This window comes from Tachypleus tridentatus, chromosome 9, assembly GCF_004210375.1.
Source record: "Tachypleus tridentatus isolate NWPU-2018 chromosome 9, ASM421037v1, whole genome shotgun sequence".
Lineage (NCBI taxonomy): Eukaryota > Metazoa > Arthropoda > Merostomata > Xiphosura > Limulidae > Tachypleus > Tachypleus tridentatus.
The window spans coordinates 30,517,100-30,535,457 of NC_134833.1; the positions used below are offsets into that span (position 1 = coordinate 30,517,100).

Here is an 18,358-nt window from a genome sequence, read left to right on the forward strand (position 1 = left end):
ATTTTTGTTTATAATAATGATTTTCTTTTTTTCAAGCATGTTTAATTAAGAATTTCACTTTCTTGTATTATGCTCTTCCTGTTAGAATACTAACGTTTCGTCAATTCAAACTTGTCTGAAATTAAAGCAGCAAATACTTCGTAAAGTAAGACAAATAAAATTGTTTGTTTTTTTGTTTTTGAATTTCGCGCAAAGCTATTCGAGGGCTATCTGCGCTAGCCGTCCCTAATTTAGCAGTGTAACACTAGCGGGAAGGCAGCTAGTCATCACCACCCATCGCCAACTGTTGGGTTATTCTCTTACCAAATAATAGTGGGATTGACCGTAACATTATAACGCCTCCACAACTGAAAGGACGAGCATGTTTGGTGCAACCGGGATTCAAACCCGCGACCCTCGGATTACGAGTCGAATGGCTTAACACGCTTGGCCATGCCGGGCCCAAATAAAACTAAAATACCAAATACGAGGTGAGCGCGTGGCAGCATTATTAAAACTACAAATTTTTGAACCATAAATTTTATTATTTACATAAATACGGGGGAAGGAGGGGAGGTGGGGTGAGAAGTTCTTTCGAAATTTTTTTCTAAAATCAACACGTCATTTATGACTACTCCCTGTCTTTGTTTATAATTCCGACAACTTCTGGGAACTCTATAGGAAAAATGATGAACGAGCTCCTCACTTATTGGCCAGTTGGCTACCGAGCATGATTACGTCATTCACACGCGATCCTTATAATTTGAGCGAGAAGATGAAACAACTCAACCGCTTTCACACCTCCTGATTTAAGAGGCGAAACTCACGTGTTTCATTCGCTGTAAGTCGTATTAAGCCCTAGTGTGCCGAATAAAAAAATATAACTTTTACTAGATTAAACAAAATGGTTCGTCTATTTAAAATAAACTGTAAGTGTGATATTAGTAAAGGTTGGATAGCATAGGAGATAAAGAATTGGAAGGACAGGGTAAAACTGAGAGTTGGACAAAAGAAACGTATCAACATCACACACGATACGGGTATGATTAGCATTGTTAATTTGAGATTATTCAGTCTGTCTACTAACAGTCTTGGAAGAGGCAGCGCCATCTGTGACGTAACTAATATGATTGTAACTTTCTTGCGCTTCTGTAAGTATGTGGCAGCATTGTGCTGTTCTTAGTAATTATATTATTATTGTTATAAAAGTTATTGCCTTGTCACTGTGTAATATCACAGTACTTATTATACCATTCCGTTTTACTGATATTGTGACAGCACCATATTTGTTCTGCTGCCTATATAATACTGCGTTTCAGAAAAAGTATCTACTTTAGAGTTAGTGTAGCACCTAGTTACGGAGTAGTGGTCATTTTAGTGTTAGTGTAGTACTTTATTATAAATTAGAACTGGTGGTTCAATTCTCCATGGTAAACAGAGTGCTGACAATTGAGGCTGGAAATATGAAATCATTCTAATTGTACACACTTTGTTTTTCTGGAGAAGTTAAATATTTCTGGTCATAATTGTCGTCACTAATTTATAACTTTTTAACTTATTTTATTCAAATCATCTCACATTTAGTTTATTTTATTTTTAGTTATCACTAAACCCATTATAGATATTGTTATCACTAAATCCATTATAGATATTGTTATCATTAAACCCATTATAGATATTGTTATCATTATAGATCTCCACAATATTTCTAACTTTTACATTTTTGTTTGAATTGGGAAGGGGTGACTTCAATACCTCGAGTTTTATTTTTTTATGGATTGCTATTGAGAAGTAAGATTATATTTTCAAAGATCTGTTTGAATTCTAAAGAGAATGTTTAGATTAGAAAGTATTATATCCCACTATTTCTTCATTATTCCAATTTATTGCATGGTCTTCTTCCATGACAAGGTGAACTATTTGGGATGGGTGGAATTTTAATATGCCTGTTATGGTCCTAAATTTTAATTTTCTTTGGCCTTTCTGCTTCTACAGAGTATTAGAGTACATGTTCACAAGCGATGTTCTAAATAATGTGTTGTTTTTATTTTCATTGATACTGCAAAGAAGATTATAAACAAGGATTTTAAGGTGGCAAAGACTCGCCCCCCGCTAGTACAGCGGTATGTCTTCGGATTTACAACGTTAAAATCAAGGGTTCGATTCCCCTCGGTGGGCTCAGTAGATAGCCCGATGTGGCTTTGCTATAAGAAAACACACAAAGACTCAAAAGTCAAATACTCGAACGTACAGCCATACCTTCAAGTCCACGATTGCTTTTACGAGCAAGATGGCCAAAATATCTGGAATCACAACAATCACCTTAAACCAGTGATGTTGAGAAATTTATATGCAAAAACGAGCCAATTTTGCATATAAATCACCTTAAACCATATGTATCTAGGCCTGCAGGGCAGATTTCCCAACTGGGGGTCAGTATCCCGACCCCTCCAAAGAAGTAACATCATATCTTTGTTACCAAGAATCAAAAAACGTAAACAATTTTTCCATTGCAGCTAATGTTTTTACCTTTCTAACACATATAACATAAGTCCAAATAAAATTAAAATAAACAATAAGTTTTCACTATTCTTCTGATGAGTTTGATCGTCTCTTCTATTTCGTTCTCCATCATAAAATTTATTTCCCGTTCAATATTCAAAATGGCAGCATGAGACAGTCTTTCTTTCCAATGGTAGAACGTAAGTAAGTTTTTATTCGACATAAAGCGGAGAATGATCCTTCAGCAGAACAGGATGTGGCTGAAACAGTGCTGAATATTTTAAAATAAAACAATTCGTGTAAATGTAATTACATATTTCAATTTTTGGAATCAGTTGAGCAGCATTCAATATAAACTTTATACAAACTGGACGTGTGTAAAAAGTCACTTTATTGATGGTCAGTTGGGTGAGTGAAAGGGTTCTAAATCTAATAAAAATGTGATTATTATTATGTTTGGGGTTGTCATGCAACGAACACTGAATTCCACTGTAAAATTCACTAACGCAGTTTTAAATATTTATCGGTGGTTCAGTATATCAGTCTATTTTAAAGCATCTGTAGTCAGTTTCTGATTAAATTAAACATTTTCCTCTACATTTTTCTACATTTTTTTTTTTTTTTTATAGATACTGATGCCTCTCGATTTCTTAAGGAACATAGGGCCGCAAACGCTGCGGTTTTAGTAACAGGCTGGTTTTTAAGTGAATAGGTTGTTAGCCCCCAATCAGGCTTTTTCTTAGCCCACCGAGGGGAATCGAACGCCTGATTTTAGCGTTGTAAATCCGGAGACATACCGCTGTACTAACGGGGGCATTGTTTTTTTTATAGAATATCCTGTATATTTATTTAACAAGATTAACTATTTGCTGTTTCGCACGATTCTGCTTTACTTTCACTTCAAAGGAAACGTATTAAAAAACAAAACTGTTTTTCTTTTCAAACTTAAGAGCTCTTAGAAATGTCAGTCGACATTCGGAAATTCTTTTCAATGTTCTTCTATTTTGGTACTGATTCCATAATGTTTCTTAAACTGCATATTTCACCCCCTTGGAACCATAACTATAAGTATTATAATTATTTTCGGTTTCGAAACCGGTGTTTATTTAACTTTTCGATTATTATTTTAAGGAAATCATAACAGTCCTTCTGTTCTCACTCTCTCTCTGACTTTATGTTGGATGATTTATGTAACCATGGTGATGCTTGCTGTTTCCGTGATACCACACTTTACGTTGTGCCCAAGCCACATCTGTGATTATCTCCTGGTTAAATCCTTATATAGATGTAATTCGACATATTCCAAGTACTGCACATCTGGAACGATTCACAGAGTTAAAGGTGTCTCAAAATTTATAACTTCTTTTACATACCACACATTCCTGTAACAATAAATCATTTTATAACGATTTTCACAATGTTTTACACATTGTCCTACACATGTATATCACGTTGCATGACACACACACACACACACATTTATATATATGTTCACTGGGTAATTTAAGTCATTTTCTAGAGAGCAACATATTTCTCACACGTTAAGTCGTTCCGTGTATTTCGTTCCATGTGTTTTCTCATGTCTTGTCGGTTTGTTTAATTTACTCTTTTATATTTTTCTGTTTTAAAAACGATTTTCTCTGCCATTTTGAACAGGACTAGCTTCCGTCAACTTGGGTTAACGTATTGTATCCGTTCTTTCCAGTTTGACGTGATGAACTCCTTATGATGTTTTGAACTGGTGTGTTTTGTCAGTTCCTTTCAGTATGATTTGATATGACGACTTCTACTCCATTGAGATGATTTACTTTCTCAGTTCATTTCGGTTTAACAAAACGAATTCCTTATACCGTTCATGCAGGACTAATGTATTTTATAAGAGTCTTTCAGTTTGATATGGAGGATTCCTTATAGTATTTATGCAGGACTAACGTATTTTATAAGAGTCTTTCAGTTTGATATGGAGGATTCCTTATAGTATTCATGCAGAACTGTTGTACGTTTTCAGCTCTATTCAGTTTGACATGGCAAGTTCTTAAGAGCGAGATCCTTTTCCCCTCAGTGAGGGTGATGAAGTGAGTTTGAAAATGAAATGGCTCCATCATACATCTTGAATGTACACCTATTCTAGTATGTAGAAAATAAGCCAATTTAACATTGACATTGTTCATTGGTGCGAGAGCTAGAAGCGAGGCTAAGGCACATTTTGGGGTAGCTTCAGCCCCAACAAGCTCTAATCCCATGCTACCGCCTCTTCGAATAACTAATGGTTTTCTGAACTGGCGCAGTTTTCAGCCTTTTCACTTTGAGATGACAAAATATTTAATGTGATTTTTACTGATCTGTTTTCTCAGTTCCACAACCTTGTTGTGCAGGTTCTCAGTTCTCTTCAGTTTGTCGAGTTCCTCATGCTGTTTTAACTAACGTATTTTCTTTATTTTCCCATTTTTCTTCAGATGAGATACGTACATTGTTTTCAACCTATGTATCATACCATAATGTTTCGGATAGTATCGTGTTCTAGGATGTATTTCATTCAGTATTTGGGAAAGTAACTTCTAGGACGTGCTGAATTCAATATGTTGGGGACTAACTTGTTCTACGATATATTTCATTCAACATTTCAGGAGTAGTTTCTCCTAGGATATTTTGATTTTAACGTTTCATTGAGTATCTTGTTTTAGGATGTATTGATTACGTTTCATTGAGTATCTTGTTTAAGGATGTGTTGGTTACGTTTCATTGAGTATTTTGTTTAAGGATGTATTGATTCGATTCATTGAGTATCTTGTTTAAGGATGTATTGATTCGATTCATTGAGTATCTTGTTTAAGGATGTATTGATTCGATTCATTGAGTATCTTGTTTAAGGATGTATTGATTCTTGTTTGGGATGTATTGATTCGATTCATTGAGCATCTTGTTTAAGGATGTGTTGGTTACGTTTCATTGAGTATCTTATTGAAATGTGTGTTGGTTACGTTTCATTGAGTATCTTGTATAAGGATGTGTTGGTTACGTTTCATTAAGTATCTTGTTTTGGGATGTGTTGGTTACGTTTTATTAAGTATTTCGTTTTAGGATGTGTTGATTTCAACGTTTCATTGAGTATCTTATTTTAGGATATATTGAATTCGTCTCCATTCTTTGTTTATTTTCGTCCACAAAAAGTGTAAATAATGTGTGTATTGTATCACTTGTAAAAACACATACACGTAAACTGTTATCCAATAAAAACGAAAACTATAAAACACGCACATGTTTGAGGTGTTATAATGACATTTTATTTTCAGTCTGCAACGGGAATCCTTATTTTCTATCTACATTTATAGAGAACCAAGAAAATGCCAAACTAACACAACCAGACTGAATAAGAAGCTAAGAGGCCATAAAATTGGACCAAAGCAATTAAAGGAAAAATTCTGGGAAAGAAGGATAGAATGCACTTAATGTTTAAAATAAAAGGGATGCATAGCCTAGTAGTTAGAGTGTCGAACTAAGAATCAACAGTATAACGTTACTGAACACACACCGTTCCTTTATCTGTAGATGGAGTATAAGAAAGAGAGACAGTCAGTCTTCTTATTCGGTTCACAGAGATGTGTAAAACTCTTGTGGTGTTGGATATTCCTGAGTGGTTGTCTTTTCTGTGGTTAGTAGTTCAAAGTTAGAGACGAGCATACCTGAATCCTGTAGGAGTCTCTGATGTAGCCGAGAACATACACATAAGGTGCCAATCAGGTTGAAAATTTCAATCCCATTATTCTATAATATTTTTCGCCATGTGTTTAGAATAAAATGTTACTTAAGATTGTTTTGATAAAACCATATGAAAAAACTTCGACTGCTAATTTCTAAATCATGCGGTCTCATGATTATTTGACCATAACTGTCTATTTCCTTGGACCATCATTTCTTAACAGAAAGCTGTGCGTTTCAGTGTATAAAAGTTTACTGACTTTCAAAGCTCAGCTTCAGAAATTTATATTTCTTATAACTGTTCTTAGTAAAGGTACTTTACCATAAAATTCACAATACTCTTAGAAAGAAGAATACACTCTGAAGATGTTTGTCCAAACCAACAGATGCAATATCCCCCTTTCCAGTGGCTCAGCGATAAGTCCCTGGACTCATGACAATAAAAAAACGGATTTCGATAGCAGTGGTGGTCACAGTCCAAATAGCCATTGTGTAGCTATGTGTTTGACAAAAACAAGCCAACCAACTGAGAAGTGAACATGACAAGGCCAATAAATAATATTGCTATCACTCCTTCGTGGCCATTTTTGTGCGTGGATGGGTATAAATAAATCTTATTATCTTTCCCTATTTATCCTGTTTATATTTCGGGTCGTTAAATGTAACATCAGAACAGTTAATATGGTACATGGTTTTACTACCTAGTGACGAGAGCACGTATAGCACTTTTTTTCATCGATAAGGGGTGAGAGAGACGTATTTCCTCAGTTAAGAGGAATTAACCTCTAGTAATGCATTTCAAATAATACGATCGTTTTCATACATCTGAGCATGATTTTGGTCTAACAACAATTTTTTATTATCTAAAATCAAAGAATAGATAAATATATGTAAACTGTTCTTAACAATATGTTCTGAGAAGATAGACAAAACTGAATACACACACACACACAAAATTGAAAATTAGGTTGATAAATACGAAGTTTCATATTTCAATGTTCTAACAGTTCAAACTGCATCTTAACTAAACCTGTGTAAAATTAAGAACACATTTTTTGGTCCGATATGAAAATTTTATATGTTTATTTCCATCATTATTTTAAATTATTTAATTAAATATGAGTAAGATTAATAAGATAAGAACATATCTCATGTATTCACCTATTTGCTTTAGTAAGATAAGAACATATATCATGTATTCACCTATTTGCTTTAGTAAGATAAGAACATATATCATGTATTCACCTATTTGCTTGTTATTTTCAGATAGTTGAATAGGAAATACGAAGAAGAAACGAAGATTTGAAGATTTTTATAGAGTTTGACAGAAAAATCTATTATTATTATAATTCATATCCTGTCCACCAGGTGTGTGTTTGTGTGTGTGTGATCAGGAAAATGGTTCTGAGTAGCGTTATTGGCGTTTTTCTGTTACTCGGTTTATCAGAAAGTGTGGAAGTGAAATATTCGGAAATACAAGAGCTCTTAAAATCTAGAACCTGTTTCATGAAGGACACGTGTTCGACACCACTGGTAAACAGTTTACAGATACGACATTGCATGTGCGACGACCTGTGTGGAAAATACGACGACTGTTGTGTGGATGTGAAGTCTCGTAAGCACGATAAAGAACACTGGAAGTGCACCGGTTTAGCTGGAAATTTGTTTGTGTACCTTAAAGATAGATGTAAACCTGGGTGGAAAGGAGAAGATATTCGCAGTCTCTGCGAAGGTGTAAGTCAGAAAAGTGTTGGCCTTCTAAGTGAGACGCCAGTTTCCAATGTTGTAAGTGGGGTTGTGTACAAGAATAACTACTGTGCCATCTGTAATGATGAAGTAGCTGATATGGTGATGTGGAATCTGAAATTAATTTGTCCCTCAATGAATAAAGACGATGTGAAAAATATGACAGAGTTAGATATAGTTAAAAATTTGGCACGTGATAAACACTCTAAGAACTGGATATTTCAAGGAGAAACTTTTCACCCTTGCAAGATTTTCCCAAGCCCTCCAAACCCCATACCGGAGAATCTCAGGTTCTGCCGGAGCGACCTCATCTCCGAGTGTCTTCCTAATTGGAGAGACGACGATGTGAAAAGGAAATGTGCATCTTATATGGGAGCTATGTACACCAAAGACAAAGGATACCGCAATGTCCATTGTGCTGTCTGCAACAACGTCAACGTCACGAATTTACGATGTAGACAACCTCATTCTGCAAAGAGCTCAACCTTTAAATCAAACGCCTTCTCTTTGCTGTTTGATATAAACACAAAAATGGGTGAATATGTTGGAGAAGACGTCGTATGTGCGGACGAAGAACGCTATGACTTTCTTCTCAAACGTTGTGTAAACATATCTTGTGGTTTACCTGGCTACAAGTACGTATCTGGCAAGTGTGTTGCACCATCGCCGTCATCGTTTACAACGTCTCCACCAGACGTCTCTAGTGTCCCTTTCAGCAGAGGACCTTTTTCAAAGTATGGTCAGAGAGAGAACCAAAAAACAGGGACACTTAACTTTGAAACCCTAGAAAGAAACAATAACACACAACAAGATGGAGACACTACGTTAGATGAAACATCAACTCAGAACTACACCCTTTCAACTGTCATTGAAAAAATAGAATATCCTGAAGATTTTAAAACTGCCTTAAAGTTTTAATTTTCACAAAAGAGTATAAACGTTTAAAAGATGGTGACATTTTTATTCCGAAATACGGACAAACATACAACCAGTCTTACTACATATTTGATGGAAAGAATGTAATGGTTTGTGGAAACGATGAACTTTCAAAATCTAATCGCAGAGAAACGTTTTCCGTTTATCTTGGATACATAAGCAACATTGGCTTAGGAATATCATTGATTTTTTTAGTTCTGCATTTTGTTATTTTTATATTAGTTCCAGATCTACACAATATCTGTGGACGAAATTTAGCATCGTTATCTGTAGCACTGATTACTTCTTATTCCTGTTTTATTATTGGACAGTTTAAGCTCTCACGTGCTGTTTGCACCATCGTAGCGGTAGTAATGTATTATTCCTTCTTGGCTTCCTTTTTCTGGATGAATATTCTGGCCTTTGACGTTTGGAGAACATTGCGAATGGCCACAAAGAATCTCCGTGTATCTAGTGGTAAACAATGGCGTCGTTTCATGTTCTACTCTATGTATTGTTGGGCAATTCCCGTCATCATTGTCGTGTCATCTGTTGTACTGGAAAACATTGATAGTATTCCTAAAGAATACAGACCTGCATTTGGCACGAGCCGTTGTTGGTTTAGCCACAGGAGAGCTCTGTTGATTTTCTTTGCTGCACCTGTTGCACTAATTATGCTAACTAACATCACGTTTTTTCTCCTAAGTGCAAGGATGATTGTAGCTACGTCTAACACCACAGCTAAACATCAGGAGTCTTGCAGCTCTCCAAAGAGAAATTTTAGATTGTATGCTAAATTGTCCGTGTTGATGGGCTTATCGTGGATCTTTGGACTTATAGCAGGATATTCTGGTTTTGAGGGCTTGTGGTTTATTTTCGTGGTTTTCAACACACTTCAGGGAATGTTCATTTTCTTTGCCTTCTCTTGTACAAGAAAGGTAAGAAAACACTTCATAGAAAAACTTTCGACTCTTACCAAACCATCTGCTTACCGTTCTACAAGACTAAACGACGCTACTGCGTCTGGTTCTGGCTACCAATCACAGTCTACCCTTAATTCTCAGCTGTCACATCGAAACTCTTCTCTGAGCCAGATGAATCCCAACCACATCAGCGTCTGCCAGTCACCAATATAAGACTGACTTGACGTTATTCCGGTGCATCATGGACTGACTCCTATAGCTGTTTTTATGTATAAAAAACAAACAAATATCTGTCGATATTGTATGCCATGCATAATGTGCCCAGTGCACTGGGTTAGGTATGAATATGACTATACTACATGCCTCACAGTGAGTTACGACACTGTGTCGTGGTGTATGTTTAATTGTTACATGTTATAATAAATTTTTTTTTATGTGGAAAGTTGCATGAGCAGTAGAAATAGTGATAAAGTTTATTTCTATGTGCGATACAGTACTTAGATTGTATAAGTCAAATGAAACATTACGTACAATCACATTGTGATAGAAGCATGTAACCTCTGTATGGATTTGTAATATGTTTCACATGCTCTGTAAATAGTTCACTTTGTCGGGTATATTTAAATGAGAAAACTAATATAATCATTCTAGTATGTACATGTTAAAGGAGTGTAAATAGTTAAATTATAATTTACCGGACATATCAAAATGAATTCCCCACCCCACCCAGCGACACAGCGATAAGTCTGCGGACTTACGTCAGAAATAGGGTTTCGATACCAGTGACGTGTACAGCACAGACAGCCCATTGTGTAACTTTGTGGTTACCTACAAACAAAATGAAAATGAAGTTATTGCAGGGTAAGATACCTTAACCCTATCACCACCTAGATAATTCGTGTTACATTTAAAAATGTTGTTTATTTTTCTTTTACGATTATGAACCTAAAAAGCGAATCCATCTATTAGTAATAGATTACACTATGTAACACTTATTTTGTTCCTGAATAGTATGTGTTATTTCTTAATTGCTTATGTTGTAAAAGTACAGAAAATGGCCATTATTCCCTTGAAACTTTGCTTTTGTGACCCAGATAATGAAATTTAGAAATTAACCTATTTTCTATGTAAGAACAGGCAAATTTGTACATTTTCATTTACATAAGGTCTGAATAAAATAACATATGAATCATGATTTACATGTATTTGTACTAAAGTTATACAAAAATGAGCAAAAATGTTTAGAAGTGAGTAGTTTTTCGTGATTTTCGACTGTCATGTAAATCACTTTCATGTTTTCGTTATACGCTCTCAGATCACAAAAGCAAAGTTTGAAGAGAAAAATAGGTCTTTTCCATTTACTTTAGGCATAAGCGATTTGGAAATAACACTTTCTGCCCAGGAACAAGTAAAAATAAAAAATTTGTTACATGAAAACGGAACTTTGTCGACACAACTAACTGGCTAATATAAAGATTTTTTTCATTTCGTACTATCTTCCATGATATGAAAATGTATTAATTGTTATCTAAGGATAAGATGTATCGAGTTATTGAAAAAGTGTTTTTTTTTATTGTCTTTACTGTTACTTTTATTTCAGCCGTTGTAAATTAACGTCTATAAAGAATCAGTACATATATTTTTGTCGTGTCTTCTTTATAAAGTTCAGGTGTGTAACTGTATTCTGAACATCCGTAATGCTAAATAATCTGATAGACTCTACTGAAAACAATATGTTTTTAGAGATTAAAAAAAATGCTCAACTGGATAATCGTGCTAGCTTGCAGGAAACATAACTTTAGTTTTGTTCTAGAATGATGGTAAGCTAACTATTCTCTCTGTGTTTGTTGATTTATTGATGGACATGAAACAGCTGTAAATTTGAGATACTACAGCCCCACCAAGTGATTTAAAAATAGAATGCTGGCCTGTGTGTGTGTTTTCTTGTAGCAAAGCCACATCAGGCTGTCTTCTGAGTCCACCGAAGGGAATCGAACCCCCTGATTTTAGCATTGTAAATCCGTAGACTTACCGCTGTACTAGTGGGGGAGGGAGGGAAAATGCTGTAATAAAAATAAAACGTAAATAATCAGCGTGACGTTTACCTTGACTTTTATCATCGGAAAATGGAAGGAAACAACAAAATGGCCTTTTATGTTGCTGCCCAATAATTAAATAATTCGCATAATTGTTGTTTGGTCAGTTTAGTTCTTTGGACTTCAATCAACTGCGTTCAATAATGCGTTAGATAAATATAATAATTAAGTGTTTAACTTACATTAAAGAACAATTTAGAGAAGAGCCCAACTTTTAAATTACGTATCAGAAAGTTTGTGGAAATAGTTATTAATATTAGTTATTAGTTATTAATATCAGTTATTAATATTAGTTATTAATATGAGTCTTCCCCCCTTTTCAGCTGGAGAATAACTAATAATAAGTGAGACACCATTTCTGAAAGGCTTCCTTCTATTTATCAATACTGACCCTCCAAATTTTTGCTTTATCTTTCTCCCTAGGCCTGGCATGGCCAGGTGGTTAGGGCGCTCAGTTCGTAATCGGAGGGTCGAAGGTTCGAATCCCCATCACAAAAAACATGCTCGCCCTTTCAGCCATGAGGGCATTATAATGTGATATTAAACCCTACTATTCGATGGTAAAAGAGTAGCCCAAGAGTTGGCAGTGGATGGTATGACTAGCTGCTTTCTCTTTAAACTTACACTTCTAAATTAGGGACGGCTGGCGCAGATAGCCTGCGTGTAGCTTTGCGCAAAATTTAAAAAAAACGAACAAACAAATCTTTCTTCCTTTCAGTAACTACTCATTTTGGTTTGAAACAATTGTTGTTGTTGTTTTAAATTAAGCACGAAGCTACACAATGGGCTATCTGTGCTCTGCTCACCACAGGTATCGAAACTCGGTTTTAGCGTTGTAAGTCCGCAGACATACTGCTGCGCCACTGGGGAGCTTAACACAATAACTATTCGAACACACGTTGTCAGATTTTATGTTCTCGGACTTGATTTCGGTAGCAGCTAAACACCGCTAAGAAAAAAATAGCAATCCGATCGTGTTTTTCATGTGTTTGTTTCATTTATGTTTTTTTTATTTATAAAAATTATTATTGTTTACAGAGGAGTTGAATTATTTCTGACTTTATCATGTTCTTTACCGTTAAATTAAGTTCATTTGTATCTTTTAATTTAAACAACATAATGAAATATCATAGCACCATTTTAAAATGTTATTTGAAAATGTACTGGATGTTTTGATCATAACGTCTGAGCTTTATTCACAAAAATGAATTGAGGTTGATCCTTGCGCTACGCTCAACCTTCAAACGAAATTCGATTAAATCAAATGATTTTGTTTGTTTGTAATTAAGAACACAGCTACACGATGGGCTATCTGTGCTCTGCCCACCACTGTTATTGAAACCCGGTTCTCATACGTTGTAAATCCGTATACATACCTCTGTGCCATTGAGAGGCTCGTGATAATAACCAACTTCAGTGAAGTTTATGTCAGTTTACAGTTTACACTGTTTTGTTTAATGGTATATCACCGTATGATCTGAAACAGTGTTTAAACCACTACATTAAGTCTGATCAGACTAATGAGTTATGTATTGTAAGACTACCACCCACTCCCACGTTCCTTCGGAGGCGGTTTTTAACGGAACTGGTGTCCTACTGACAAATTTCTTCCCCTCTCCCTGGGAAACTGATTATCAGACATAAATGTATGGTGATAAAAATATTTACAAATTTACTATTACGTGTTATCACAATGTTCTAAAATAACTCATATTTCATGCTATATAGAACCAAATGTTAGATTATATAAACATTTCAGATATAAGGTTTTACCTGGGACGACTAGATCTCGTCTTAGACATTCGCTTTGGGTAATAGTAGCGTTTATATTTAAACCAAATAAAGGAGATGACTGTTCATGTGTTAAGCAGAACACATTTTATTTTCACGGAAAGGGAGATCTGCCGAAAAAAAACCAAGATATTTATTTAAATAAATAAACTTTTATTGTCGAAAACAGTTGTTATGCTTGCCACAGATCACAGTAGGATCTACGTTTAAACATTTCAATAATTATCTAAATAAACATTTTATCATCACTAACATTTGTTGAGCTCGATACAGTTATGACAAACATAGCCCACAGCATGACTTATGCTACACTTTCATTGTACTCTTTACATAAGCTCCAGAAAACCTCACATAGCGAGACAAGAGTTTGGAGTTTTCTGATTACCGCAATAAATATATTCATGGTATGCGTTTTTTTATTTTACATTCCTTATAAACACAGTATAAAATAAACCAGAATGGCTTTGTTGAAGAAAATGAAAGTTCTAATTAAAATAATAATAATAAACAATGGCTTAAAACAATGCTTCTCAACTGGGTGGATGGTTCACCATGGGTTTAATAAAATCAGGAATAGGGTGGATAAATATTATCAATTACGCAAAACATTCATGTGCAAAAGGGTCATTAATTGTTATTATTTATTCTAACTGTAGTCTGATAAATATATTTATTTTATGCTGTATTCATTCTGGTTTTAGTTTGATGTATATTAAAATCATAATAAAGAATCTTTCATTTTGATTTATTACTTTTTTTGTCTTTCTTCGAACTTGGGTAAGTGAACAGTTGTGGTAAACTTATAGCGATGAATGGTACTGGGAAACATTGAAAAGCACTGACTTAGAATAACCAGTTGGTTGTTTGCTTTGCTGGGAATTATTTGAGTCCAAAAGAGTAAGGGAAAGCAGTAAACAGCGAAATTATTATTTGTTTTCATAACAGAAAATGAAATGGTCGTAGTTTAGTACTAGTAGTAGCAGTAGTGATGTGTCAAGCTACGTATCTGAAGGTCAGAGATTCGAGCCTCGATACGTCGCTGTACACGTTCCACACCTTCAGTTGTCGGGGTGCAACAATAGCAAAAGTCAGTGCTATTATTCTGATAACAACAGTCTCGTAGGTAGCAGGTGTTGCTAACTGTTTGCCCTTCCTCTGGTCAGGAGAGCTAATGTTAGAAATAGTTATGAGTTAACTAACCCTACTTACTATACTAATGGTAGTAATATACTAAATAATTTTTATTTAATTAAATAATGCATCAAACAACATGGAACAATATCATGTAAAAAGGAAACAATTTCTCCTGATCACCACAATTTTCTGGTTTTCTAACGAAGCAAGAGCCGTTACAAATTCATCCAAGCTAGGCTTTATCTTGGGAACGAAGCTTCTACTAACAGAGAAATTGTCAATTTTCCGTTCAGAAAATATTATAATATGAAATGTCATTCAACAGATCAAACCTCCTGACTTCCTATTGGTTATACATAATATAGAATTTAACATAAGAAAGAACTATTACATCGTGAAAGAGAGAATGTGTTAGTTGGGTGTGGTTTGTTTGTCTTATTTTTGTGTATTTCGCGCAAAGCTACTCAAGGGCTATCTGTGCTAGCCGTCCCTAATGTATCAGTGTAAGACTAGAGGGAAGGTTTGTTTGTTTTTGAATTTCGCACAAAGCTACTCGAGGGCTATCTGTGCTAGCTGTCCCTAATTTAGCAGTGTAAAGACTAGAGGGAAGGCAGCTAGTCATCACCACCCACCGCCAACTCTTGGGCTACTCTTTTATCAACGAATAGTGGGATTGACCGTCACATTATAACACCCCACGGCTGAAAGGGCGAGCATGTTTGGCGCGACGGAGATGCGAACCCGCGACCCTCAGATTATAAGTCGCACGCCTTAACACGCTTGGCCATGTCGGGTCTAGAGGGAAGGCAGCTAGTCATCACCACCCACCGCCAACTCATGGGCTACTCATTTAGCAACGAATTTACCGTCACATTATAACGTCCCCACGGCTCAAAGGGCAAACATGTTTGGTGCGACGGGGATTTAAACCTGCGACCCTCAGATTAGGAGTCGAACACCTTAAACCACCTGACCATGCCGGGCATCTGGGTGTGGTAAGAAGGATCTGATTTTCTATTTAATGGCTCTGAAAAAACAGCATTGAAGGCTATAACAAATACGGTTTGTTTGAACAATGACGATTTTATTGCGAGTAATTTACGTTAAATTTCGTACTTTTCGGAGGGTTGGTGAATAGTGAAGAATGGATGTCTCGAGAAATATTTCACATTTTTCACACAAGGGAGAAGTTCAAGATTTTATGAAATATGACCTTATAAAATTAAAAACTTATATTATATTAAAATGTGGATTATTAGCTATGGTTTTATCCTATAATAACTGTTATAGTATAAACAAAAGTAATTTGATGAAACTTTGAATGTAAGTCACTACAATGTCATAACATGCGCAGTAAACGATGCTCGGACAGAGAAGGCCTAGCCTGATTGTTTATCTTCAGGCTGAAAATGCTAATGTCAAAAGAAACGTTTAGTTTGTTCATTCTAGAGTAAAGCTGTGTTTGCCTATCTACTATGCTCATCGCGTTGAATCGAACATTGGATTTCACTGGAAGACAAGAAACGTTTTCTATCTAAGTCATAAAAAATAATGTCATTTGCCCTCTCATAAAAATAAATTTATAACGTTACCGAACAAATATAAAACGAAGAAATATATAAGGCATATTTTTGTTGAGATATACTTGAAAAACATGTGGTATAACTATCATACATACAAGTTGTAGTACTAATTGAAGTCAAATTTGAGCAACAAATATGCTTGTTTTTCATATTTAAATACGAATAGTTCAGTACTGTGTTAGTAAAATGTCAAGGTTTCATGTTTATGCCAAAGTTCTAAAGGCAAATCATTTTCTGGATAGTGTAGCTATTCCTGAGTACGTGTGTATGTGTTTAGATCCGTATATTACGGTTTCATTTTGAGTTGTCTATATTTATAACTTTCTACTGTGACTATAAGTAGAGGGTGCTTAGCTAAAATATTACATTTAACTTTTTTTTTTCTTTACAAATTTTCATTGTATTTCATAAGAGAACACCATGCTTTTAATAATGACTACACTATCTCGACGGTAAGATTTCCTGGGGGTTTGTGGTGTTAAAAATAGAGGCTCGAGTGGGATGGTGTAGATAGCTCACTGGCTAGTTTTGCGTCTTTAAAAGACAATCAACAAATAAATTCGTTTAGAAGCTGTCTGATGTCGTACCGTGTGATGCACCTGGTGGCATTTTAGTGCCATACTAAGCTTTAAAAGCCTTCGTCAGTATTGTGCATATAAAAAAAAAAACACGTTTATCAGATAAAGCTATTATAAATCCAGTTTAATGAACCAACACAGATGAAACTAACATATTTTAATTAAGTTTAAACCATTATTTGACAAAAATATATGTACGTGTGTCCTCTTATATCTAACAAGCCGTTGGAGCGATTAACATTAAACATATCTTGTTCTTAGCCCTCCTTCTCTCTCATACCCCCACAGAGTGAATAGGAGGAGGACCCGTCCAACTACGTCACCCTGGGGACTTATATCTTCAGGGTGCGTTGAATGGATAAGCCAGTTAATAATAAAATAATTTTAAAACCCCAAGAATTTTCTCGATGGTACAGCGGTAAATCTATGAACTTAAACGATAAAATTTACTGTTCCAATCCGTCCAGTCAACATATCGAATAACTCAATGTGCCTTTGTTAGACAACAAACAAACCATAAGAAAGTTTTAAATAACTTATTAATGACTCCCTTTCTTGTAGACATCGAATGACTTTGAATTCCTAATGAACTATATATTTATTGGAATAATAAGGGTAAACTGTAGTGTTCAGGTTTTCTATGTTTTTGCTTTTTGGTTGTGTAAACTAAAACTAGACTGGGTTTGTTTATCCTAAGCGTTGTATTAAAGTTTCGTTTATTCAGACTGAACGTAGATGTTAAACAAATAATCTATGACATGCCCATGTTTAAACAACCGACGAAAGATACGCCCAAGATAACGAACCACTCACTATTCAGAAAGCTGGTACAAACTTTCTTAGATGGCCAAAGAACGTAATATTTATAGGAAAACTACGAATCGTTATAAAAGGTTTTTCACCTCACTATTGCAAGCCAGGAAAACAATACTGACTATGAATGTTTGAATAATCTTATTCAAATAGTGATATTAGTTCAAACGGAATTTGAATCAGTGTACCACCTCTAAATTAGAGACGCTTAGTGCGGATAGTCCTCGAATAACTTGAGCAGGTGGCCCTCAAAAGACTCAGCGCTGGCAGCTTTCGAATAGTTTAGTGCAGTTAGCTTTCAAATGGCTTAAACAAAATTACTTGCGTAATTGGAATAATGGAAAATAAGGATCAATGAAATAATAGTTTTCATTAGTCGATTAATTTCATGAGTTGTGACGTCAATCGATTAAGGTGAGCAGCGCTGGCAGCTTTTGAATAGTTTAGTGCAGTTAGCTTTCAAATGGCTTAAACAAAATTACTTGCGTAATTGGAATAATGGAAAATAAGGTTCAATGAAATAATAGTTTTCATTAGTCGATTAATTTCATGAGTTGTGACGTCAATCGATTAAGGTGAGCAGCCTTGAATTAATCGAA

At 35.2% G+C, this 18,358-nt stretch overlaps 1 protein-coding gene and 1 pseudogene across 2 annotated transcripts in view; both read left to right on the top strand.

Moving 5' to 3' along the window:
* The first annotated feature begins 749 nt into the window (after positions 1 to 749).
* Positions 750 to 10,225, top strand: LOC143224970 (uncharacterized; annotated as a pseudogene). The gene is made up of 2 exons (XR_013013536.1): positions 750 to 1,130; positions 7,447 to 10,225. The product of XR_013013536.1 is annotated as an uncharacterized LOC143224970 (transcript).
* Positions 10,226 to 10,239: 14 nt separating this feature from the next.
* LOC143224969 (WD repeat domain phosphoinositide-interacting protein 3-like) overlaps positions 10,240 to 18,358 on the top strand; it is a 36,412-nt gene continuing 28,293 nt past the window's right edge. The window contains exon 1 of the mRNA XM_076453532.1: positions 10,240 to 10,625. Coding sequence (XP_076309647.1) covers positions 10,604 to 10,625 — 22 coding nt within the window. The 5' untranslated portion in view covers positions 10,240 to 10,603. The remainder of the gene's footprint in view (positions 10,626 to 18,358) is intronic.